Below are 27,237 nucleotides of genomic sequence, written 5' to 3' on the forward strand. Positions count from 1 at the left end.
CGGGCCCCTGCAGGCCTTTGGGGGCGGGGGGGGGGGGGACGTGGGGAGACCAGGTTGCTGGAAGGCTGCGGCGGCACTGGCGGCGGAACCGCGAGGAGGCGGAACTTTAGGCTCGTGGAACTGTGGCCCTGCGGACCATTGCGAGGGAGGCACAGCCCCGGCCCGGAAGTCGCTGACGGGAGCTGGTGCTTCGGCAGCCATCGCGCTTTGCAGTTCGGTCTAGGAGGGTGTAGGGCAGACGCCAGGCGAGGAATTGCGACCTCTCCGTTCGCTGGTGAGTGGTAGTCTCTTCCGCCGGTGGAACCGGCAGGCGGCAGCTGTGGGTCCCAGGGAAGGTGTCTCTTTCGGGCCTGAGCCCATCGGGGCCCCTGCTGGTGGCCAGGCGAAAAGGGGTCTCTGTTTTCGTGTCCGGAATCGGGCGGCACTCGAGCGGAACGGGTTCCTTTCCTGCTCTGCGGTGGTCGCGCTCAGAGTCCTCTGGATAGGACACCTGCTTCTGTCAGACGGTGGCATTGCAGGAAAGGACGGGATGACTTTAAGCTGCACACGAGCCCTTCCTTCCCTTCGTCCTCAGTTTACTCACCTGGTCAGGTGAAGGTGCAGGGGACAGGTGACAGCTCGAGAGCCCGTGACGCGGTGTTTTCGGTTCTCCTCATTAGTTTGGGGGCAAAGTGAGCTCCCTGACTAGTACGAGTTAGCGTCCGCCCATAGCCCAAGGCCAGCAGAGTGGGGGAACAGATAAACTGTCGGGGGGAAACTAATGATTCCTGAATTTATCCAAGATTTTTGAACAACATAGAAATTTGTTTTGACAACGGCTGAAACTCTGACCTCATTGACCGAAAGAACCAAACTCATTAGGAACGTAAGGTATTTGGTACATTGGGCAAAACAGTGAGGGAATTTTTTTTTTTTTAAGATTTTATTTAGGGCAGCCCGTGTGGCTCAGCGGTTTAGCACCGCCTTCAGCCCAGGGCCTGATCCTGGAGACCTGGGATCGAGTCCCGCGTTGGCTCCCTGCGTGGAGCCTGCTTCTCCCTCTGCTGTGTCTCTGCCCCCCTCTCTCTCTCTCTCTCTCTCTCTCTCTCGAATAGACAAATAAAATCTTTAAAAAAAACTTATTTTTTTTTCATGAGAGACACAGGCAGTGACCTAGGCAGAGGGAGAAGCAGGCTCCCCGCAGGCAGCCAGATGTGGGACTCGATTCCAGGACCCCGGGATCACGCCCTGAGCCAAAGGCAGACTCTCAACCACTGAGCTGCCCAGGTATCCCTGAAGGAATACTTTTAACTTGAAAAATTAAACCTAGTATTATTTGCATATTCATCTGTCAAGCTCAGTGTTACCCCGTATCTTACTCTAAATAATATCCTAGGTTCAGTGTTAAAATTCCAGTGAAGAGTATGAAAGTAAACATTTACTGACTGTCTCCTTTCTGTGAGGTACTAGCCATTCGCACAACAATCCACTAAGGAAGGTAATGGTATCCTCTCTATTTTACAGGTGAGGAATAAGGAAAAATTACAATTTGTCAATAATTAGTGGTGCAGACATAACACAGAAGCAGGATTTATATTCATTACTAAAATATCTTGAACTTTAAAAATTAATGTTATAGTTCAATGGCATTTTATGAGTTTGCAGAAGAGCAATGTTTTGCTTTTATTTTAGAAATGTTAGAGAAGGGATCCCTGGGTGGCGCAGCGGTTTGGCGCCTGCCTTTGGCCCAGGGCGTGATCCTGGAGACCCGGGATCGAATCCCATATCGGGCTCCCGGTGCATGGAGCCTGCTTCTCCCTCTGCCTGTGTCTCTGCCTGTGTCTCTGCCTCTCTCTCTCTCTCTCTCTCTGTGACTATCATAAATAAATAAATTTAAAAAAAAAAAAACTCTTAAAAAAAAAAAAAAAAAGAAATGTTAGAGAAGGGGCACCTGGGTGGCTAACTTGGTTAAGCCTCTGTCGTCTGCTCAGGTCCTGATCCTAGGATCCTGGTATCCAGTCCTGCATCAGCAGCCCCCCACCCCAGCCCTGGAGCCTGCTTCTCTCTCTCCCTCTGTCTCCTCCCCTCTGCTCATGCTCTCTGTTTCCCAAATAAATAAAATCTGAAAGAAAAAAAAGAAATTTTAGAGAAGCATTGTTAGTAATTACAAAGATTAGCAGTTGAAAAAAGTACATTTTAACTATCCTTTCCTTGCACTTGAAGCAGGAATTGAGACAAGAGATTAGGCTATCAGAAATGAAAATCACTGCCACATTATTTGAAGCTTATAAATCAGAATTCTGTAGTAATGATTCATTAGTTCTCCACCCTCTTCTTTAAGTATACTTGGTTGATACTCATTTAAATGATTTCTCTGCAAAACATTACTAAGCAAATACCTTTAAAATCACGTGTTTGAAAATATTCTCTTGAAAGTGATGAACCACTAAATTCTTCTCCTGAAACCCAGATTGCACTCTGTTAAATACCTAGAATTTAAATAAAAATTTGAAAAGAAAAAGGAAACTTTCTCTCTCTTGTGTAGAGCTTTTAGAACAGTTTCAATTAAGAGTATTTTAAGGGGGCGCCCTGGCTGGCCCAGTTGGTGGGGTATGCTACTCTTGATCTTGGGGTTATGAGTTTAAGGCCCACACTGGGCCTAGAGCTTTTTAAAAAAAGTATTTTAAGGATGGAATTTGACACTGCTTATATCTATACATTCATTTTCTTAATTCAGTATAGGCAAATTCAATCCTCAGACTTAAAACTTTATTCATAGTGTTCTTTCCTCGTTTTCTCACTCTTAAAAAAATCCTATATATGTCACAGATTTAACCTTTCTTTTTTTTTTTAAACCTTTCAATTGAATGTCACTTTTCCCCAAAAGAAACTTGCGTTTGTACTTTTTGTTGATTAAATGGAACCAAAGGTATAATTCCATTACTATGATTGCCATGCATTCAGTCATAAAAATGTTTTTTTGAGTTTTGTATTTGCATCACTGTTTCAAAACTTAAGGACAGTAGAAAGAAAATCTAACAGTTCTACTGAAGAGTATTTATAAGGCAGAATTGTCTTGAAACATTCAACATTGTTACTCTCCATCCTTAGTAATGCACAGGGCCTTGCTGAAATTTTATAAAACATGGTCAAGCAAAGCTTGGCATTGTATTTCTAGTACTATTCGAATTTTATATAAATAAAGTTTGGGGTTTGAATTTCAATTTAGTTGGAATGCCACCTTATATTGTGTAGTATTCAAAATGTCTTCAGGTACATTATCATAATTGATCAATCTTAAAACTGTGAGGCCGATAGTATTCCCATTATAAGTAAGAAGAAATTGGAGCTCAGAAAGATTAGTTTTCCCAGAGTAATAGTACCTCAAAAGATGCATATTAAATCCAGATTTTTATTTTTTTAAGGTTTTTTATTTTCACTTTTTTAAAAGATTATATTTATTTATTCATGAGAGACACAAAGAGAGAGGCAAAGACATAGAGGGAGAAGCAGGCTCCACGCAGGGAGCCCCATGCAGAACTAGGACCTGAGATCACCACCCGAGCTGAAGGCAGACGCTCTGCCACTGAGCTACCCAGGCATCCCTAAATCCAATTTTTTTTTAAAGATTTTATTTATTTATTTATGAGACACAGAGAGAGAGGCAGAGAGAGAAGCAGGTTCCATGCACGGAGCCCGATGTGGGACTTGATCCCGAATCCTGGGATCACTCCTTGAGCCAAAGGCAGATACTCAACCGTTGAGCCACCCAGGTGTCCCTAGATCCAGATTTTTAAATTCTTAGGATAAGTACTTACTTTCCCCATAGCTCTACCACCCTTTGCTTCCTGAAGTTAATAATGTATTATTTCTACAGTGCTACTCTGGTATTATATTTGCCTTTTTAGATTATTGGAGCTTTTATTTTCATTTATATTTTAATAATAGCTTTCTTGAAAGATAGTTCACATTCCATAAAATTTATCCTCTTAAAGTATACAATTCAGTGTTTTTGGTATATTCACAATGTTATGCAACCATCACCACTTTCTATTCCAGAACATTTTCGTCACCCAGAAAGAAACCCAGTACCTATTAGCAGTCACTCCCAGTTTCCCCTTACCTCCCGTGTCTGACAACCACTAACTGAGAATTTACATGTTCAGGACATTTCATGTAATGGAATTTCATATAAACTTAAACTTTCATTTGAAAGTTTAATGGAAGAAGACTTTAAGAAGTTATTTGTCATCTGAGAGGTTCTGCTCCATTATAATCTTTTGTACTGATTTTCCTGTTACTGGAGTAGATCACTTTTCTAATCTGCATAGCCACTTTTCCTGTTTGTTGTTCATGCAATAAATAAATCTGCTGACGTGTATATGTTTCCTTATTCTTGACCTTTGCTCTTCACATGTCTAATAGTGTATTCATGGTGTTGTGTAACCTGTTCTCAGGGCTCGGATATCTGTTTGTGGCTATGTAACTTTTATTCTTAGTTGGGCATTTTTACTTCTACATTAAAATGATTAATGCTTCCCACCTTGTTTTAAGATTCTTAGAAACCATGGCTTTATAGAAATATAAATATCTCATTATATTCTAAATAAAGTTTCTCTGTATATGTTATTGAATTATTTTTCTAGGGACAAATTTTATAACAGCAAATGTGGACATCTTTATGCAAAAAATCTTTTTTCTTCAAGGCTCTCCCATTCCACTCCTTCAGTCTCACAGCTCTCACCTCCTAAAAATCATCTTCAGTGAGGACTTTTTTTTTTAAGTAAATTCTATCCCCAATGTGAGGTTCGAACTTAAAACTCCGAGATCAAGAATCACATGCTCCCCTGAATAAACCAGCTAGGTACCCCTCCAATGAGGACTTTGTCACTTGATTCAGTATTGCTTCCTCTAGCCCTCCATTCTTCTAGGTAATTCTGCTGTCAACTTGGAGAGTAGACCATATAGCCTGGCTTCCCCTTTCACTCCAGTTTCCTTCAGCTCTCTGTGCCAGACCCAGGCCTTGGAATTGTCATTACCCAGACCTGATCCTCTTGAATTTTTGAACCTTACATTCTCCAGTTTGCTGACACAATTCTGCTCGCCTTTCACTTTTCCCACCCTTTTACTATGACTATGTCTACAGTTGTTTTTCAATAAGATTTTTCCCCCTATTCTCTTCTGTGAGAAGCCTGCCTTTGCTCCCCAGTTTATCCCCACATACTAGCTGCCTTTATACCTTTTTTACACAGCCTGAATTTTTGATCAAATCACTTCAGCCTCTCACTAGTACTCTCAAATTCCTGTTCCCCTTGTCTTTTTTCATTCCTAATCCCTATTCATTCCATGTGCTGTGAAGCAGATCCTCCCTGGGAGAGGTGAGGGTGGCAGGGAGAAGGGGAGGTTGGAAATCCATGCAGTGCAGATGGGCAGTGCTACGAATGTTTTTCAGCCCTAGCCAAGCACTTGCCTCTTTTTAGCAGTCTTTTAACTTGATCTTTTCCCCATAATAGCTATAGCTATTCAGATCCTCACTCTGCTCCTCCGAAAATTCTCTATACCCCTTCTTCACTTCTAGAGTCTGATTCCTGATACCTCCACTGTACATTCCCCTGCCCTCCTTCATTCCGTTCTTAGAGGAGATGTGTTCTCAGCCCTGGCTTCTCTTGAGACTTTCCCCCTTTTGCTTAATTCCTTCCTTCCCTTTCCTTCTCATCTTTAACCTCTCTGTTTCCGTTTCTGCTAGCTCCCTCTTACCAACATATTTAGCCTTCCTTAGGAAGAAAATCCCCTCCATCATACCATTTCAAACCCTTTGAAAGAGGAATCTTGCCTTACTATCTCCACCTATTGACCTTCTGTCCTATTAACTTCTCCATAATAATAGCAACCAGGTATTAAGTACTTATTTTGTGCATTTTATCTCATTTAATCTTTACAACACCCTGAGAGAGTTTGCTAAAGAAACTAGCTTGTTCTTGTTCCAAGGTCACATAGTTAATGACTCCTCGAGACCTAGCTCTGCTGTGCTTTAAGTAGTACTGGCTTTAGGCTCTCCTGGACTACTGCTCTGCTGTGGGCTGCTCATGCTCTCAGCAGTTGTCTCCTTGTCACTAAGCAAGCTGTGACATCTCTGCAGCAGTACTTGATGGAGAACTTCTTTCCACTTTGCCACTGTCTCTTCTAGGTCTTTTTTTTTTTTTTTTTTTTTTTTTTTTTTTTTTTTTTTAATGATTTGAGGGAGAGCACAAGTGGATGGAAGGGCAGAGAGGGAGAAGCAAACTCCTTGCTGAGCAGGGAGCCTGATAAGGGGATTGATCCAAGGACCCCGGGATCATGACCTAAGCTGAAGGAAGACACTTAACCAACAGAGCCACACAAATGCCCCTCTTCTAATTCTTCTATCCTGGCTGGATTCTGTTGGTTCTCCCACCCTTCTGTGTCCCTTAACAACCATCAAGTGAAAACTCCTTTCTTCCATACCATTTGACTGGTGCTTAAAGCAGGAGGCCTTTGGGCAGAGTTGGTGGCAGAAATTCTGATGTTGGTTGGGAAGGAGAATGGACAGAGACTGTAAGGTGGTAATGTATAGGTCACCAGTAGTGAATGGCAAGTGGTTTACTTTGAACCAGGGAAAGCTACAAGTGGAAAAGATTTAAGCTCATAAATGTAGCCAAAGGTACACAGTGGAAGTTCTGGAATACTAGACCAGGAATTGGAATCATTTCTCAGCTCCCTTGGCTCTATCCACAGGTATAGGGTGGCCATATAATGTCACACCTAATCAGCATGCTTTCAAGAGTGAAAGGAAGCACTATTAATAATTGTACTGAAATAACTTTGCTGAGACCATCCCCAGCAGGCCAGGAGTTATAGTCACCCTGACTATGCAACAAGTCAACTCTAGATGACATTTTCATGAAACCACTCTGAAGAGGGTCTACAGACTGGTACATACAAAATTTGAGGTTAAGATGTTGGGGAATGTGATTTAAGGTTCTTCATTAAGTAGCTCCTATAGGAATTAAAGAAAGCTTGAAACTGCAGAAATTGATAGAGCTGGGGAATAACTAACTGGATGTGGGATGTGAGAGAGAAGGAGGAATTACATGTCAGAGTTATAAGCTGGAGTGATTCAAAAAATGGTATGTAACCATTTAAACAAATTTAAGGGCAGCCCAGGTGGCTCAGCGGTTTAGCGCCGTCTTCAGCCCAGGGCCTGATCCTGGAGACCTGGGATCGAGTCCCATGTCAGGCTCCCTGCATGGAGCCTGCTTCTCCCTCTGCCTGTGTCTCTGCCTCTCTCTCTCTCTCTCTCTCTCTCTCTCTCTCTCTCTCTCTCTCTGTGTGTGTGTGTCTCTCTTGAATAAGTAAATAAAATCTTTAAAAAATTAAAAAAATAAAAATAAACAAATGTAAGCCTTTAAAACTGTTATAAATCTACTACAATGTAAGAGAAAGGGAATGGACCTGGAAGTCAGAAAGACTCGACTTTGAATTTAGATGTGCCAATAACTAATGCTTCAGTTTTAGTTACTTTAACTTCAGTTTCTTCTGTAAAATGGGAACAGTAATGTATTTACTTTGGGGCCCAGTCAGTAAAGCATGTGATTCAGTAGAGCCACTAAAGCACTCAACTCTTGATTTCAGGACCCACAATGGGCATGGAGCCTACTTAGAAAAAAAATTAATAATAAGGTATTCGCTTTGAAAGGTTGTTTGGGGGTACCTGGGTGGCTCAAATGGTTAAGCATCTGCCTTCTGCTCAGATCATGATCTCAGGGTCCTGAGATCAGGCCCCACATTGGGCTGCCTGCTCAGTGGAGAGTCTCCTCTCTCCTCATCTGCCCCTCTCTCCACTCATGCTCTTATCTTTCTCTGAAATAAATGAAATATTTTTAATTCTTTTTTTTTTTAATTTTTATTTACTCATGAGAGACATACAAAGAGAGAGAGGCAGAGACACAGGCAGAGGGAGAAGCAGGCTCCATGCAGGGAGCCTGATGTGGGACTCGATGACGGACCTCCAGGATCACACCCTGGGCTGAAGGCGGCGCTAAACCGCTGAGCTACCCAGCTGCCCAATAAAATATTTTTAAAAAAAGAAAGAAAGGTTGTTAGGGTGTTTAGTGTGACATACACAAAGTACCTAGTCATGTAGGCTACATGGTAGAAGAAATAACAGCAGCTAACATCGAATGCTTCTTCCATGTCAGATGTTAAGTGTTTTGTCTAGTAATGGATTTAATCTTCACAACCATCTCAGGGAGCTACTGTTATCCCCAGTTTACAGGTAAGGAAATTGAAGTAACTTGCCTAAGGTAGATAATAAGTGGTAAAGTCCTGGTTCCATAGCTCTTGTTTTCAACTTCTTGACAAATCATAATGCTCATAGGGGTAGATGCTAATTTTTGCTTTATTAAATCAAAAGACTGATTCAGTATTGTTTCTTATGTCTGTATGTTATAGGTAGCAAGCATGAAGACCAAACGCCTAAATTTAGTCTCAGATTGGTTTTTCATTCTGACTCATTGCCTCCCTTGTGAGCACCTGTGGACTGACTCGAAGTTTACAGTCCCCTAACCTGTTCCATCATTTCACAGTACCTGACTTTTTGCTGTCTCCACTTAGTTTCACACCTCTGCACAAAGTACAACAGCTACTTAGCAAACTTTTATTGAATCTTCAAGATTCAGGCTGAACATCATCCAAAAAATGTTTCCTTAGCTACATACAGTTTGTTGCCTCTGTAGAACTGTGGTAATGGACTCTGGATGTAGAGACAAGGAAGTCTGTTTTTCTCTTTTTCTATACAGAGCATAATGTACATTTGTGAGCATACCATCCCCCTTCCTACTGCTTTACTTCTTCTTATTCTGATTTCCTGCTGTTATGATCATTAATCCCCTAATAGCTTCTGATTTACAATATGAGTAGTTCTTTTTCTTTGTGTTTGTATAAGTTTTGAAATTCTAATTCTATAGGGTAAGTTATTACCATCCTAGATAATATCATACTCAGGTTTTTTTTTTTATCATACTCAGTTTTAACATTTTTGTTGAATTACATTTGTGTAGCTAACTTACTCCTAGACTATAACCTTTTCAAGAGAAAGAGCCATGTTTATCATCAATGTTTGAATCCCCTATGGTGTCTAACTCAGGATCTTGGACATAATATGAACTTGGTAATCATTATTGAATTAAATAAAATGTCTCAGTACACCAGTACTTTATTTGATTATCTACAGTAAAAATTATGATTCTCTTTGAAAAACCTGTATCTTACGTAAAAATCTTCAGAAAAGCCACTTGTATATATTTTCTGTGACTACATGTTTCAATTTCTACATGACCTAGAATAATAATAGAATGAGTTATAATTTTCAACTTGAGTAAAATAAGAACTTCTGAGGTACTGGATTCTTCCATATACATGTGGCTCTTCTAATTCTCATTCTTGTGATACTAACACATGAAACTTCATAATTTGTGAGTCATTCTCAGTCAGGAATGGACTGGTTCCGGGATCCCTGGGTGGCGCAGCGGTTTGGCGCCTGCCTTTGGCCCAGGGCGCGATCCTGGAGACCCTGGATCGAATCCCATGTCGGGCTCCCGGTGCATGGAGCCTGCTTCTCCCTCTGCCTGTGTCTCTGCCTCTCTCTCTCTCTGTATGACTATCGTAAAAAAAATAAATAAATAAATAAATAAATAAAAATAAAAACAGGAAAAAAAAAAAGGAATGGACTGGTTCCAAGAGCAAAATTTTGCTCTTGCTAGTTCATGTAAGGGGATGGAAGAGAGGTGAGGCTATTGCCTGGATCCAGGGAATCCTCTAATAAATACTTCTAAGCCTCCTAAACTGCAGGTAGGTTGTCTCTTGTTTCTCAGTCTCAAGGCAATGTAATCTCTTAACACCTTATCCTCTAGCAATTCTGAGTTTGGTGGGCCTGTCTGGATCAAAGTTGGCAGCCCCCTGACAGAGAGGTGGTTAAAGAAAGCAGTGTTGTAAAAAAAAAAAAAAAAAGAAAGAAAGAAAGGAGTGTTGTATGTCACACTTTGTCTAAATGTCAAAGAGAGAAGAACCTCTGAAATTGTTTGGACTTGTTTAGGCTCAATTTTTGGGCCTGGGTTCTATTTAGCTCTAGAAAATGAACTTTGTTGATCTGAAAGTGTATTTTTGTATATGTGATTTTTCATTTCTCAAGGATTTTTTTCCCTCTTCTTTCCATATTAGCTTTATTAGTTATCAAGCACATACTAAGTAAATGCTAAACTGAATTATACCCTGCATTTTCTACTGTGATTTAAGAAAATGGTTTTTAACATTCAGTAATATAGTTAAAATTTGAAAAATGCCCAGAAAGTTTACAAACCCAAAAATTTACCTGGTACCATTTTGCTACAAAAGACCAAAAGTAACAGAAAGAGGGTTTTTACTCCACATAGTTATAATCAGACCCAGAAACTTACTTCATTATCATAAACTTCTTTTTACATCTCTTTGCACTTCTTCCCCTATTCTAAGGTTTTGGTAAATCTGTTATAGGTTGATCACATATATTTCATTTAACTTACTGTTGAATACAGATTATTTCCAAAATTTTTCCTACATAATGCTTTGAATAACATCTTTATACATAAAAATGTCCCTATTTAGGAGAATTTCTAAAAGTAGATTCTTGGGGGCCACCCGACTCCTCATCTCAGCTCAGGCATGGATCTCAGGGTTGTGAGTTAAAGCCCCACTTAGTCTCCACAGTGGGCGTGGAGCTTACGTAAAATTAATTAATTAACTGAAAAGTAAAATTCTTGGGTCAAACAGTATAACTAACATGTTACTGCTGAATTAATTGTTAAAATGATTTGTACCAATTTATACCGCCACTAACTGCTTCTCTTACCACATCTTTTCCAGTTCTGGCTGTTACGATTAATTTTCGTGTTTGCTACTCTGACTGGCAAAGAATGGTCTCTAGTTCCTTTTTTTTTAAATTAAAAAAAATATTTTAGTTTGTTTTCTTGAAAATGGAAAGAGATCTTTTACTTTTTTGTCTTTCTTTTCTTTTTTTATGTAACCTCCACACCCAACATGAGGATTGAACTCAGAACCCTAAGGTCAAGAGTCACATCTTCTACCAACCAAGCCAGCCAGGCACCCCACTAGTTTGTATTTTAATGACATTTTGTTTTTTATGCATCAGTCTATGTCCGATTAGACCACCCTGGTTAAAAATGGCTAACTACTTATAGTAAGGTTGTTGTAGGATTTTTTACTCAGAGTTCATGCTTAATATTGTAGGTGTTTAATGTTGACTACTGAATTCAAAACTCTTTCTTTTCCAGACCCTGTAAGATTTGGATATGTCCTTCATATTTGACTGGATTTACAGTGGTTTCAGCAGTGTTCTACAGTTTTTAGGTAATATTGGCCCTTTTTTCTCTACTGTTATCCCATTTATTCCTACTTAAATAAAAGTGCTTATTTGTCTGAAGCTTCTTTATATAGAACCCAGTAGTTGCAAATGTGGGCTTTGAAATCATACAAATGTGTTCAGTTACTCATTGTATCCCTTTTAATTATGTAATCTTGGGTACATTACTTTCTCCGCCTTAGCTTTGTTTCCTTATCTGTAAATTAAAAATAATTCCTACACCTTAAGGTTGTTGATAGGAATATTATTTACAGGAATAGCTACCTTTGATTAGCCAGTTTACCTAAGTGCTTTTAGATACTTTATCTCATTTAATCCTCACAGGATTCTCTGCATTATTTTTGTTATTATAAAACGCACTTCCATAAAGTGCCTTGCATATCATAACTGGCAGCATATCATCTTTTTTTTTTTTTTTAAGATTTTATTTATTCATGAGAGACAGAGAGAGAGAGAGACAGAGACACAGGCAGAGGGAGAAACAGGCTCCATGCAGGGAGCCTGATGTGGGACTCGATCCCGGGTCTCCAGGATCACAGCCTGGGCTGAAGGCGGCACTAAACCGCTGAGCCACCCCGGCTGCCCAGCATATCATCTTCTAAATGAGACTTGTATACCCAGCAATTCTGACTAGAGATTTTCCTCTCTTTATAGATTTTGTTTTCTTTATAGATTTTAAAGAGGAAAAATCTTAGCATCTCATTCTTTTAACACTCTTCTCACATTTTCCAGTGAAACAAGATTTTGATTAACTTTTATGTTACAATGTACACAATTTTATTATTGTAGTAATTAATGAAGATATTTCCAGTCTCCTATTTTCAAATCATGCCCTAAGTTTAGTCTCCATGTAATCATCATCTTGAACTGGAACAAAGAGAAGCATTTCATATAATTACAGAGTTGTCAACATAATTCCTAACTGGCCACAACCATACTTAAGAATTATTATCTCCTATATAAATAGTTCTTTTTCCACAACATCTTAACAAAGGAAATAAATTTTGCTTGGAAAATACACATTTTGTTTGATTACTACATATTAGAAGGATAAAAATGTAAGATCAAATTTTGTCAATCTATTTTTATATCTTATTTGGACCTCAATGTTTGCACATTTTTAAAAAACAAGGTTTATTTTTTTTCCTTTTTAAAATTCCTCACATTTTATACTGTCACTCTACCACAGATCAAATATCAGATCTCTCTACACTACCTCCTCAAGAATTCTTTAATATTTTTATCAGACCAGGGACACCTGGGTGGCTCAGCGGTTTAGCACCTGCCTTTGGCCCAGGGCGTGATCCTGGAGTCCCAGGATTGAGTCCCACATCGGGCTCTCTACGTGGAGCCTGCTTCTCTCCCTGTCTGTGTCTCTGCCTGTGTCTCTGCATCTCTCATGAATAAATAAATAAAATCTTTAAAATATATATATATATTTTTTTATCAGACCGAGATATTTTGTTACAGATTTGCAACAATTGAGTCAGAAATAAACATTTTCAATTTCATTATACTGGGATAACCTTAGTTGTAACAAGTTGGTATCTATATCTCAGTTTATAGAAATACTAATCTATGCTAAACTATGTTGAAAGAGCAAAATAAATTGCCGCATAAGCAGCAGCAAAAGGTTAATAGGACTAATATTAGGAGGCAGTGTAGAGAAATGAAATAAACCAAAGCTTTGGCATCAGGCATGGTTTTAAATCTCAGATCTAACTTCAGCATTTGAGCAAGTTTAACTCTGAGCCTTTGTTTTTCCATCTGTAAAAAAGAAGATAATAATGTTTACTTCAAATAATTATTTTCAAGATTAAATAATGTGTAGCAGTTTGCTTAACAGTGCCTATCACAAAATAAGAATTTAGTCCAACTCACTTGAAAGATTAAAATTTAAACGTTCTAGGTGTTCCTTTTGGAATTTTATCTAGTGCACTTTTACTACTTAAAAGGATAGCAAGATTGATTGTGATTGCACTGGTTGAAAACAATCTGTGTAGAAACGTTTTAAGAAATAGAAATGTCAGGGCACCTGGATGGCTCAGTTAAGTGTCTGCCTTCAGCTCAGGTCATGATTGCAGGGTCCTAGGATTGAACCCCACATGTAGCCACCTACTTAGCAGGGAGCATGCTTTTCCCTCTCCCTCTGCTGCTCCCCCTGGTTGTGCTCTTTCTCTCTCAAATAAATAAATAAAATCTTAAAAAGAAATGTATAAAAAATTATTAGTTACAATTCATGATTAAATAAGAAATGTAGTATCCCAGCTCAAGTAAATATGGAAAACAATCCTGCCCTTAGGATCAAAACTCTTGGTCACTGGGTGATCGAAAGATTAGGACATCCTACAATTTACTTCTTAAGGTTCAATGTGGATAAAGAATTAGGTGTTATTTTGGCATGAACTTATTAAAAAATAGGTAGCCTGAATTATAACACCTAAAATCTTTAAAAGTTCATTCATTGATTGAGTAAATATATTTTGGGCTTGCTATTATGTCCCAGTCCTCATGTAATTCCATGGGTGTTGACAATTAAACACATGAAACATAAAGTTCAGTATTACCACATACCTCTTTTTTTTTTTTTTTTTTTTTTAAGATTTTATTTATTTGTTCATGAGAGGCACAGACAGAGGCAGAGACACAGGGACACAGGCAGAGGGAAAAGCAGTCTTCATGTTGGGAACCCGACATGGGACTTGATCCTGGGTCTCCAGGATTATACCCTGGGCTGAAGGCGGCGCTAAACTGCTGAGCCACCCAGGTTGCCCTCACATACCTCTTAGAATTTTCAAAAGCTAGGGCAGCCCGGGTGGCTCAGCGATTTAGCGCCGCCTTCAGCCCAGGGCATGATCCTGGAGACCCGGGATCGAGTCCCACGTCGGGCTCCCTGCATGGAGCCTGCTTCTCCCTTTCCCTCTGCCTCTCTCTCTCATTCTGTGTGTGTGTGTGTGTGTGTCTTGTGAATAAATAAAGTTAAAAAAATTTTTTAAAAAAGAATTTTCAAAAGCTAGATGTTGACAACACCAGGATGTGGAGCAAGAATGTTCATTCACTGCTGGGAATGCAAAATGGTACAGACACTTTGGAAGATTGGGGGATTTCTTACAAAACCAGACATACTCTCACCATATAATCCAGCAGGTGTGCTCCTTGGTAGGTCCACACATGAACCTGCATATTGATGTTTTATAGCAGCTTCATTTATAATTGACAAAACTTGGAAGGAACCAAGATATCCTTCAGTAGGTGAATGGATAAATAAACTGGTTCATCCAGACAGTGGAGCATTATTTAGCACTAAAAAGAAATGAGCTATCAAGCCATGAAAAGACATGGAGGAAGCTTAAATGCATATTACTAAGTAAAAGAAGCCAATCTTACAAGGCTACGTACTGTCTGATTACAACTATATGACATTCTGACAAGGCAAAAAGGCAGAAATATGGAGACAGTAAAAAATATGAGTGGATGCTGGGGAGTGGGGACAGGGTGGGAAGAATAGGCAGAGCATACAGGATTTTTAGGGCAATGAAAATACTTAGTATGATAATTATAATGATGGATTTATGTCCTTATATGTGTGTCAAAATACAGAATATACAAATCAAGTGAGCCTTAAGTTAACTGAGTGATTATGATGTTTCAGTGTAGATTCATTGCTGGTTAAAAATGTACCATTTTTGTGAGTGATGTTGATAAGGGGGGGGAGGCTACATATGTGTGGCGACAAGGGGTATTTTGGAAATCTCTGTACCATCCTGTCAGTTTTGTTGTAAACCTAAAACTGCTCTGAAAAAAAGCCTTTAAAAAAAAGATAGGGATGCCTGGGTGGCTCAGTGGTTAAGTGTCTGCCTTCGACTCAGGGTGTTATCCCAGGGTCCTGGGATCGAGTCCTGCATCAGGCTCCTCTTGAGGAGCCTGCTTCTCCCTCTGCCTGTGTCTCTGCCTCTCTCTCTCTGTGTCTCTAATGAATAAATAAATCTTTAAAAAAATAAAATAAAGCTCAACTTGGAATTTCACAGGAAATTCCAAACTACTATATTGGTCAGTGTTCTTTTTTTCTGTCACTTCCTGTACCAGTACTTGCTTGATACATCCAAAATTATGTGCTTGGTTTCTTTGTTGCTGCTTTAGTTTTATGCAATCCCGTGAATAGTTTAACTGTATTCTCAGGGAAATTTGACAATGACCTAAGCATTTTATTGAAAAAACTCACTATGATTTTTATTGTCAAAACTGCTTAATTTATTTTTGCCTATGGAAAATCTCCTTAATTTTCCTTTTGGTCTAGCTTCATAAATACATGATGTCAAGTATTTTATCAATGTTTCTCTAGTAGAGGACATTGATATTTATCCCTAAATTGTAAAGGGAATCAGCATTGTGGTATTGCAGACAAGTTTAGGTAACACATTTAGTGACTGGGACGAAATTTAGTTTTAAAATGATGTAGGGGATCCCTGGGTGGCGCAGCGGTTTAGCGCCTGCCTTTGGCCCAGGGCGCGATCCTGGAGACCCGGGATCGAATCCCACGTCGGGCTCCCGGTGCATGGAGCCTGCTTCTCCCTCTGCCTATGTCTCTGCCTCTTTCTCTCTTTCTCTCACTGTGTGCCTATCATAAATAAAATAAAATAAAAATAAAAAAAAAATAAAATAAAATGATGTAAAAAAAAAAGAAAAAAATAAAATAAAACGATGTGAATTAGCAAATCATGATATAGAATAACTCTTCAAAACTAAAACTAGAATAGAAATCCAGACTTTTTCAAGCAATTTATAAAATCTTAAAGTTCAAGAGGTGTTTCTTTATAAAAAAAAATCTAGAATAATTAGGAAAGGTATCTAAATAACTAACTGTAAATGTTAAATTCTTTTATTCAAAGTCTTTTGTTTGGATAATCTCTGTCAGAATTTTTACTAATCATAGCTCTTACTCTACAGGATTATATAAGAAAACCGGTAAATTGGTATTTCTTGGATTGGATAATGCAGGAAAAACAACATTGCTACACATGCTAAAAGATGACAGACTTGGACAACATGTCCCCACGTTACATCCCAGTAAGTATATTCCCACATACAACATATTACATTATCAAGTGATACCACTTCATAGGCACTAATCAAAAACTTTTTGTTTTTTGGTGGGGTTTTTTGGTGAATAAATTATGATTTGACCTAGTCTTCAAATACTATAATAAATCATAGCTGACACACTCCACTCCCTGGAAGTATATATAGATCTTGAAATAATACTCCTGTCTTATCAATTAGTACACCCTTCTCCAGCTAGAGGAATTAAAGTTACTATCTCAGGGATTATAACATGATTGAGGTCTATCCAACCAAATACTACTTAGGCTATAAATAGTCACCATTACCTTGTTCAGATAACTTCAGTTTCTTTCAGGTTTTAAAAGTGTACTTTTAATCTTTATTCAGTGGACAGGTTATATAGTCTTACACTTTGCTGGTAACTCTCAATTTATTAACCAGTTATTTTCTACTCAGAGAAACCTCAACAGTATCTGATATAAAGACTGTAGAATAATTCCAAAAAAAACAGGGCACATACTGATACATTTATAGAAAGCTTTAGAACAATTTGAAAGATAATTTACTGTGGTTTCTTTAAGAAAGACTACCTGAGGGGATCCCTGGGTGGCTCAGCAGTTTAGCACCTGCCTTCGGCCCAGGGCATGATCCTGGAGTCCCGGGATCGAGGGGGACTCCCTGGATCGAGGGGGACTCCCTGCATGGAGTCTGCTTCTCCCTCTGCCTGTATCTCTCTCTCTCTCTCTCTCTCTCTCTCTCTCTCTCTCTCTCTCTCTGTCTCTCATGAATAAATAAAAATCTTAAAAAAAAAAAAAAGAAAAAAGAAAAAGAAAGACTACCTGAAAGACATTAATACTTAATATTGACTCTGTAACTCACTTAATACATACCATACAGTATATAAAGTTATGTCATAATACTGTTCAAAAAAGTAAATGTTAAAGTGACAAAATTATTAGAACAGAAGCCTAACTTATAAATACCTGTGATAAATACCTGTGACCTTACTTTCACTTGCAAAGACTATGAATCAAGTAGACTTAAAGTTCTGTTTTGTTTTTTAATTATATATTTTTAGGCATAGAGTTTAAAAACAAGTTAATCCACAAATTAACTGTGAAAAAATGACTGTGGCCTTAATAATGAGTGTAAAATTGAGCACTGGACCAAAAAGTAGATAATATGATAGTTATTTAATTCACTAAATATTCAGAGAACAGGGAAGGAGAACAACAAAAACCATGTATCATTTTATTGATAGAGCTCTTAGTGAAGTTGGAAAGGGAAGATTTCATAAAATTGATAAAAAAAATTTTTTATATTAGGAGAAGAATAGGGCTTTGTTCTGATATAAGAACAATACTATTAAAAAATGATCATGGTGAAATTGAGTATATAAATTGTGTGCCTAAACAATTGGAAGAAACTACAAAGTGGTATTATATTAGGTGAAATCAATTTAAAAACATTTTTTTAGGGGTGCCTGGGTGGCTTAGCCTGTTAAGTGGCTGCGTTTGGCTCAGGTCATGATCCCAGAGTCCTGGAATCAAGCCCCACATTGGCTCCCTGCTCAGTGGAGAGTCTGCTTCTCCCTCTTTCTCTGCCGCTCACTTTCTCTCAAATAAATAAATGAGGATAGCCCGGGTGGCTCAGCCGTTTAGCGCCGCCTTCAGCCCAGGGTGTGATCCTGGAGACCCAGGATCGAGTCCCACATCAGGCTCCCTGCATGGAGCCTGCTTCTCCCTCTGCCTGTGTCTCTGCCTCGCTCTGTGTCTGTCATGAATAAATAAATAAAATCTTAAAAAAATAAATATATTTTTATAAATAAATAAATGAAATCCTTAAAAAATTAAAAAAAATTTTTTTTCTTAAGATCTTATTTTTAAGTAATGTACACCCAATACGGGATTCCAGTATACAACCCTGAGATCAAGAGTTGCATGCTCTATGGACTGAGCCAGCCAAGCACCCCCACTTTTAAATTTTTGATGTTGCTCTCCTTTATTTATTCATCAAATATTTATTGAGCACCTACTTTATGTCACACATTGTTTGAAGTACTAGGAGTAAAAGCAGTGGCACAAAACAGTTGTCATCTCAACTTTCCTGCACCTCACATTTTATCATACATTTTTCATTAATCAAAAGCATATGTGAAAAGTTACTATATATCTTCCCTATGATCTGGCAGTTCCATTGCTTAGTATTTATCAAGGAGAAATGAAAAACATATGTTCACCGAAATCCTTGTACAAGAATGTTATACCAGCTTTGTTTGTAATAGCCCCAAACTAGAAACAGCTCAGATACTCATTTAAAAAAAAAAAAAAAAAAAAGGATAAATAATGAAACTGTTCAACAAGAAAGAAGATTGACTGTTAAATACAGTATATATTATTATGCTGCTTGGAAGAAGCTGGTCACAAAAAGTTACATATTGTATGGTATCATTTATATGAAATTCTAGAACAGGCACAACAAGGCTGTGGTGATAGAATTCAGATTACTTCTGGGAATGGACAGTGACTGGGAAGGGGCAAACTCCCTGGAATATTAAGTTTTCTGTATCTTAATGAAACTGGACTTTTTATAAAGCAGGGAGTATACTAGGGATTTTAACCAAGCATTATATTTTCCTTATGGAAAGGAACACATTTGAACACAAATTGTTTTTAAGATTTTACTTATTTGGGGCAGCCCCGATGGCGCAGCGGTTTGGCGCCACCTGTGGCCCGGGGTGTGATCCTGGGGACCCAGGATCGAGTCCCACATCGGGCTTCCTGCAGGGAGCCTGCTTCTCTCTCTGCCTGTGTCTCTGCCTCTCTCTTTGCTCTCTCTGAATGAATAAATAAATAAATCTAAAAAAAAAAAAAACAAAAACAAAACAAGATTTTACTTATTTGGGGCACCTGGGTGGCCCAGTGGTTGAGCATCTGCCTTTGGCTCGGGTCGTGATCCTGGGGTCCTGGGATCGGGTCCTGCTTTGGGCTCCCTGTGGGGAGCCAGCTTCTCCCTCTGCCTATGTCTCTGCCTTTCTCTCTGTGTCTCTCATGAATAAATAAATAAAATATTTTTTAAAATATATTTTAAAATATACTTTTAAAAATATTTTATTTATTTATTCAAGTGAGAGAACACGAGGGGGAGGCAAGGAGAGGGGGAGCGAAATATGGGGCTTGATCCCAGGACCCCAGGATCATGACCTGAGCCAAAGCCAGATGCTTAACTGACTGAGCCACCCAAGCACCCCTACATGAAGAATTTTTTAACAAGAAACTACTCTGGGGCCTCAACAATTGTTATGAATAGTTAAAATTACACTGAACCTTTCATTATAATTGTAGGGGACTTCTGCTTTTGGCTGTGGGGCAGTAAGAGCATCTGGAATTACCCTCCTACTGTAAGCAGCTAGAGAACTGGACATATATACTATTTTCGGAACTGGACAATAGCACAGGACTACAATTCCTGAGAGAAGGAAAACAAACCTTTCTTTATTCAAGTTTTATCACAGAGGAGGTCATCTTCGGACCATGGTGCAGGGAGAAGAAACCCAAACATAACACAGTGGTCTTGCTGAGTTGAGGAGACAGAGACCAGAATAAAGGGAGACTGAAGTGATGCGAATTTGCTTGGCATAGTACTAAAGAGGAAGAAGCTCTATACACAAAGAACTGCAAAAATGTTCATGGCTAAATACCAATCTATGCAGAGGGTAAAACTCCCCATGGCCAGTCAAGGAATACTTTCTGGAGAAAGAGTAATTGTAGCAGAGTTGTTAACCAAATAATTCTCAGAGCTCACTGGGCCCAGGAATCATTCATGTTCCCACCAGCCAGAAGGGAGAGATCTGGTTGGATACATAAGGCGTTCAATAGAGACTCCAGAAGGATCATACCTTAGTAATGGGGCTGAAGTACCTGTAAAGGCTATTGTAACCTAATGAAACTTAAAAACTGATCTGAAAGCAGTTGAACTGCCTGCCAGAACAAAGTTCATTTTACATCAAAAGACTACAACAAAATCCAGCATCTAGTAAAAAATTACTAGGCATGCAAAGAAGCAAGATAGTGTGATCCACAGCCAGGAGAAAAATCAGTAGAAACAGACTCAGAAGGGACTAAGATGATGGAATTAGCAGATGAGGATGCCAAAAGAGCTATGATGAATGTGCTCAAGGACTGAAGGAAAACATGAACAGAATGAGGAAAGAAATGGAATATAGAAAACAGAACCAAGTCGAACTTCTAGAAATGAAAAGTATAATGACTGAAATGAGATTTTCATTACATAGGATTAACAGCAAAATAGTGCTAGTACTACAGAAGCACATGTAAAATGAAGCACTGAGAGAAAAATGAAAGAAAAAAAAAAAAAAAACAGATACTCAGTGACTTGTGGGACAATACTAAGCAGTCCAGCCAACCTATACTTGAAGTCCTAGAAGAAGAAGGGAGGAAGCAGAAAAAAATTTGAAGAAATCATGGCAAAAAATTTGTATTGCAGCTGTGTCACTAAAGACTGTCCCTTGCTAATATGACAGGCATGGGAGAAAATTATTTTCCTGGTATCACCTAAGATGCATTATCAGAAAAATTATTAGATTGCAAGTTACTTGAATTCACACCAAATGGTTACTGAATAGTTAGTATTTTCAGCAGGGGAAATAGAGAAGGAAAAATGAATGTCAGATTTGTGATGGATAGTGAATTCGAGAATATTACCATTATTTGTGTTATGTTGTCAGTATAAATTAGAGAATATCTAATTACAACATTCTTTTATCAATTCCTAAATGTTTGATTTGAGCTTATTTGCAGTTAAAGTCAGTCAAACGTTAAATAGCAGTACATAACCATGAATGGATATCTGATTTTCTTGTTGTAAAAATATTTTATATTATTATTTAGCTTCAGAAGAATTAACCATTGCTGGCATGACCTTTACAACTTTTGATTTGGGTGGACATGTTCAAGGTAAGATACTATTACTCTTATAGTTGCTTTATTTTAATTAGCTTAATAAAAATGTGGTTATTATTTTCCTGTGCATGAAATCTCATTCTATTAAAGGAAAGCCAGAATAGACTAAAAAAGAATTATTACCACCAGATAAGCTTTAAACCAAAGTGATTTTCATAATACTCCTGAGCAATTTAACTCTGAATTGCTTTTGGTGTAAAGCATGTAAGCAAAATTTAGCCTCTATTTGCTGCTCCAATCCACATCTCACTGATTGTCATAATCATATTATGATGTTACTGTTCTGTATTAAAAACCTTCAATAGCTGACCTACAACATGGAAGCCAAACCCACTGATGTGGCGTTTGGGATCCTTGTAATCTGATCCCACTTTATTTAATTTCCACTCTTCCCTTTCCTATTCTCTGTACTCCAACCAAACCAAACCTTAGTGTGCTCCCCACTCTGTGCTTTTGCTCATGCTATCCCCAACTGCACACAAGTAACCCACCTTCAGGGCCCTATGACAAGGAGTTGAAAAGATTTTGAGTAGTTGTGGTTAGTGAATGCACACTTGAGACATAATCATTCTTTGAAATATATATGAAATACTTTCCAGAGTTTAATGGTTAGAGAGAACTGGAACCTAATACGGTTTGTCTGAGACTTAATTTCTGTGTTATATTTAAGATATAAAACTGAAGTCAGAAAAAAGTTGCCTACCCCTAAGGCACCCCTCAAACTTTTCTAAAAATAATGTCTTGGAAAAAAATTACCCTAATGGTTTCATTGACCTTAGTTAATTTCTGTTATAACAGTTTGCTTTTATTATTTTAACTTAACAAATCTGTACCCACTAATTTTCTCTTTCACTGACTCTGAATATATCAGTGGCAAAAAAAAACTGATAAACTTGAAATGTCAAAAAACAAATACTGCATATAAATAAATAAAATTTTAAAATAGTAATAGTCATTCAGTGAACTTAATGTGTATCATCGTCCATTGGTAGCAAATAATAATTCCACTTTGAACTTGGGAGAATTGGGGCAGAGTAAAATATTTGACTTGTTCCCATCAAGGAAAGCCTTCCTTGGTCTTCTGGAAAGATTTGGCAACCCTGGGTTAAAGATTAACTTGAGTATATAGTGAAGTGGTAGCCACTAAGGGATAATTATACTTGATATCTTGTTGGACTCTTCCATCAAACCTTATCTGCTAGATTTGACCAGCAAATAAACTCTAACTCCTGATTGTTTTTGTTAGCTCGAAGAGTGTGGAAAAACTACCTTCCTGCTATCAATGGCATTGTATTTCTGGTGGATTGTGCAGACCATGAAAGGCTGTTAGAATCAAAAGAAGAACTTGATGTAAGTTAACTAAAACTAAACACAGCTGAATCACTCTGGCAAGCTTGAGGAAATAGGTTGGAGATCTAGGTATCAGAGTGCAGCTTTTGTGCAGTTTCTGATACAACTCCTAGCTATTTATGGAGCTCAGTGATTACTCCACTTAGAATACAGAGACAGTAGCTTGGAGTAGTTGTAGCTATTAAGGACGTACTAATACAGACTTTCTTCCTGAAGACCTAAGCTCACTCTGTACGGTGTGCCTTTGTAGTGTATTTCATGTCTGCCACATACCTGCAATGGCTTGGTCTTGAGTCCCTGGCCATCCTAGATGCTATATTCTTCAGGAGTTGGCCAGAACCTGAAATAATATAACATACTCTCTTTGTCAACACTTCCAAGAGTGAGTAGGGGCACATGTAGCCACTTCTCATCCCCTCTCCCAGGTCAGATTCTTTGTAAAGAGGCTCTGGATCAACCAGGAAGGCCAGGACTAGATCTGAGACCACAGAACAAGCAATGATTTGATCTGACCATGCCTCTGCCCAGAGCAGGCAAACAAATAATTGTTCATGTGGGAAAGTCCAGGTAGGTTCTGTGGTCATGGAACAAGGTCAGGGAATTCCTAACTACCTACTTTGTGCCAGGCACATGTATATCAACTCTTTTAATTCTCAAATCAACTCCATAAGGTAGGTGGTACTATACCAAATTCTCTTTGAACTTTATTGAGGCTTATCTGTCCAAGATGTGACAATTCATAAGCAGTAGAACTAGAATTGAAACCAGGTCTGCTCACCTTCAAGGTATTTTAGAGTCCCTTAGTGATTCACAGAGTGAGCAGAGTTGAGCATTTACAGGAGCTGTAGGGAAACAGAAAGATTGAGCTTACAGTCTTAGTTTCCTTGAGCTTTTTTTTTTTTTATTATTATTATTTTTAACTCCTCTCTATACCCAGCTGTAGGGAAACAGAAAGATTGAGCTTACAGTCTTACAGTTTCCTTGAGCTTTTTATTATTATTATTATTATTATTATTATTATTATTATTATTATTATTTTAACTCATCTCTATACCCAGCTTGCAGCTCAAACTCCCAGCTGCCAGATGAAGAGTTGCATACTCTACTGACTGAGCCAGCGAGGTGCTCCTGAGCTTACTTTAAATGTAGGAAAAGTTTGCCAGAGATATTTGGCAAAACTGACATAATGATAGAGAATGAGTCCTTGATACTCATTTGGTATATTGTATTATTGAGCTCTTTAGACAGTTTCATATCAACATCTTGTGTTTTGTTTTGTTTCAGTCACTAATGACAGATGAAACCATTGCTAATGTGCCTATACTGATTCTTGGGAATAAGATTGACAGACCTGAAGCCATCAGTGAAGAGAGGTTACGAGAGATGTTTGGTTTATATGGTCAGACGACAGGAAAGGTAAATAATTTTTTTTTTTTTTTTACTACTGTGACTATTTCATTCGATAGCATGAGTCTTTTAATGTCTTACTTATTTTTATCTTCTGAAATAGATTATTCCAATACTAGTGCTAACAGTAATCATGGTGGTTAGTCCAACTGGTGGTCTTCCTTTGTTTTTTTTTTTTTTTTTAATTTTTTTTTAATTTTTATTTATTTATGATAGGCACACAGTGAGAGAGAGAGAGAGGCAGAGACACAGGCAGAGGGAGAAACAGGCTCCATGCACCAGGAGCCCAATGTGGGATTCGATCCCGGGTCTCCAGGATCGCACCCTGGGCCAAAGGCAGGCGCTAAACCGCTGCACCACCCAGGGATCCCCTCTTCCTTTGTTTTTAATTGAGGTATAACTGACATGTAACATTAGTTTCCAGTGTACAGCCAAATATCTTTTTAAATTACTATTTTCCAACTACATATGCCCATTATTAGTATTTTTTCTTAAATACTCATTTGTGGAATCCCTGGGTGGCGCAGCGGTTTAGCGCCTGCCTTTGGCCCAGGGTGCGATCCTGGAGACCCGGGATCAAATCCCACGTCGGGCTCCCGGTGCATGGAGCCTGCTTCTCCCTCTGCCTGTGTCTCTACCCCCCCCCCCCCCCGTGACTATCATAAATAAATAGTAACACAGTCATTAAGGGCATAGGCTTCTGGGAATCCCTGGGTGGCTCAGCGGTTTGGCCCAGGGCGCGATCCTGGAGACCCGGGATTGAATCCCACATCGGGCTCCCGGTGCATGGAGCCTGCTTCTCCCTCTGCCTATGTCTCTGCGTCTCTCTCTCTCTGTGTGTGTGTGACTATCATAAATAAATAAAATTTTTAAAAAAAATTAAATACTCATTTGTATAGTCTTTGGGTCTTTTAAAATATTTTCATGTTGTTTTCTTTCTGCCACTGAATGAAACCTTTTCTTGGGGATAACAAAAATGTCAAAGCTCATGCTTGTGGGAAATCAAATGAAAGCTTTCAAAGTTTTCAGAATTAGCCACCAAATAATATACTTAAATGTGTAAGCATTCCAGTAGTGTACAGGCCCTGAATTCATCAGAGATATAAATAAAGTGTAAATTTGAACATAGGAATGTTTGTAGATTTTCTGCATACTTTTTAAAAAAAGATATTACTTATCTGAGAGAGATAAAAGATAAAAGATATTACTTATCTGAGAGAGTGAGAGCAAGTGCATGAGCAGGGGGAGGGGCAGTGGGAGAGGGAGAAGCAGAGCAGGGAGCCCTACATGGGTCTCAGTCCCGGGCCACTGGGATCATAACCTGAGACGAAGGCAGAGGCTTAACTGAGCCACCCAGGCATCCCTGAACATACTTTATGATAAGCTTCAAAATGCATTATTTTTGCATTCATTTTTACTAGTATTTGTTTCAGGGGAGGGACCTTAGTATTGAAAATTTTCAGTTTTCAAACAAAATTTCCTTGGCTTATATATATATTTTGAGAGTAGAGAAATATACTGCATTCTTTGATAGGAGACTCTGATGTTAGGGTAGACTTTAAGCTATTTTTCTGTGGCTTCTTTTCAGTAAGTCAACTCCCCATTTTTAGAAAATGCCTTGTTAATCATAAACCTACTCAGAAAGTTTTGTCTTTAATATTAGTGAAGCCGGGACACCTGGGTGGCTCTGTGGTTAAGCGTCTGCTTTCAGCTCAGGCGTGATCCTGGAGTCCCAGGATCGAATCCCACATCGGGCTCCCTGCATGGAGCCTCCTTCTCCCTCTGCCTATGTCTCTGCCTCTCTCTCTCTCCCCTCTGTCTGTCTCTCATGAACGAATGAATGAATAAATAAACAAACAAATAAATAAATAAATAAAATTTTTAAGAGATATTAGTGAAGCCAGCTTGGGTGACTTAAAATTTTTCCTAAGTCAAAGATTATTTTCATTCTTATGTGCCTCACAAATTCCCCTCTTTCTACTGAGAGAAGGAGGTTTCCTGTGTGTCTAAGAGACTTGTCTGCCCAACACCCAAGGCTTAGCACAGTTACCCTTTGTTCTGAGATGTAGAAGCTGCATTTGGCTGTAAAGTGGAGCTTTTATTTAAAAAAGGGGTCATCAGGGATCCCTGGGTGGCGCAGCGGTTTGGCGCCTGCCTTTGGCCCAGGGCGCGGTCCTGGAGACCCGGGATCGAATCCCACGTCGGGCTCCTGGTGCATGGAGCCTGCTTCTCCCTCTGCCTGTGTCTCTGCCTCTCTTTCTCTCTCTCTGTGACTATCATAAATAAATAAAAAATTAAAAAAAAAAAAAAAGGGGTCATCAAAAAAAATAAAAATAAAAATAAAAGGGGTCATCCATCATAATATAATGTCTCTCTTCCTTTCTAGGGCAATGTATCTCTGAAAGAACTGAATGCCCGACCCTTAGAAGTTTTCATGTGCAGCGTGCTCAAAAGGCAAGGTTATGGAGAAGGTTTCCGTTGGATGGCACAGTACATTGATTAACAACCACTTGCATCGGTTCCAGGTCTCACCATTCAGGCCTACTCAGAGATTTGATCATTCAACATGCATAACTTGAATTCAATAGACTTTTGTTGGTTAGAAAACATGTTTTTTAGATTATTAATATTATATCAACTTAATTTGAGTGGAAATTGAAAACTGATTCAAGTAAGTTTGAATATCACGTTAGCTTTCTAATTCCATAAAAATAATTAGTTTATACAGTTTAATATCTGACATTTCCCCCAGTGCCATTTATAAAGAACAACTTTCCAGCAGTACATTTGAAGCACTTTTTAACAATGTGAAGCTACAAATATAAACCATGTTTAAAAGCTCATCATGTTAAATTTTTATGTACTATTTTGGAACTAGTTTTTAAATTTTAGATTATATGTCCACCTATCTTAAGTGTACAGTTAATAATTAGCTTATTGATGATTGCATGATGCCTTACAGTTTTCAATAATATTTTTTCTTATGCAAACGTCATGCAATAAAACACACCCTGATGTTTGGCA

The 27,237-nt window shown here is 38.6% G+C and overlaps 1 protein-coding gene across 1 annotated transcript; it reads left to right on the forward strand.

Annotated features, from left to right (window-relative positions):
- Positions 1 to 156: 156 nt before the first annotated feature.
- On the forward strand, positions 157 to 27,237 carry SAR1B (secretion associated Ras related GTPase 1B). The gene is made up of 7 exons (XM_055302376.1): positions 157 to 274; positions 11,325 to 11,400; positions 16,361 to 16,480; positions 21,385 to 21,450; positions 22,703 to 22,806; positions 24,091 to 24,222; positions 26,600 to 27,237. The coding sequence occupies exons 2-7, from the start codon at positions 11,343 to 11,345 to the stop codon at positions 26,714 to 26,716; spliced, it is 597 nt and encodes a 198-aa protein (XP_055158351.1). The 5' UTR covers positions 157 to 274; positions 11,325 to 11,342; the 3' UTR covers positions 26,717 to 27,237.

This window comes from Nyctereutes procyonoides, unplaced genomic scaffold (assembly GCF_905146905.1).
Source record: "Nyctereutes procyonoides isolate TBG_1078 unplaced genomic scaffold, NYPRO_anot_genome, whole genome shotgun sequence".
In the NCBI taxonomy this organism is placed as follows: domain Eukaryota; kingdom Metazoa; phylum Chordata; class Mammalia; order Carnivora; family Canidae; genus Nyctereutes; species Nyctereutes procyonoides.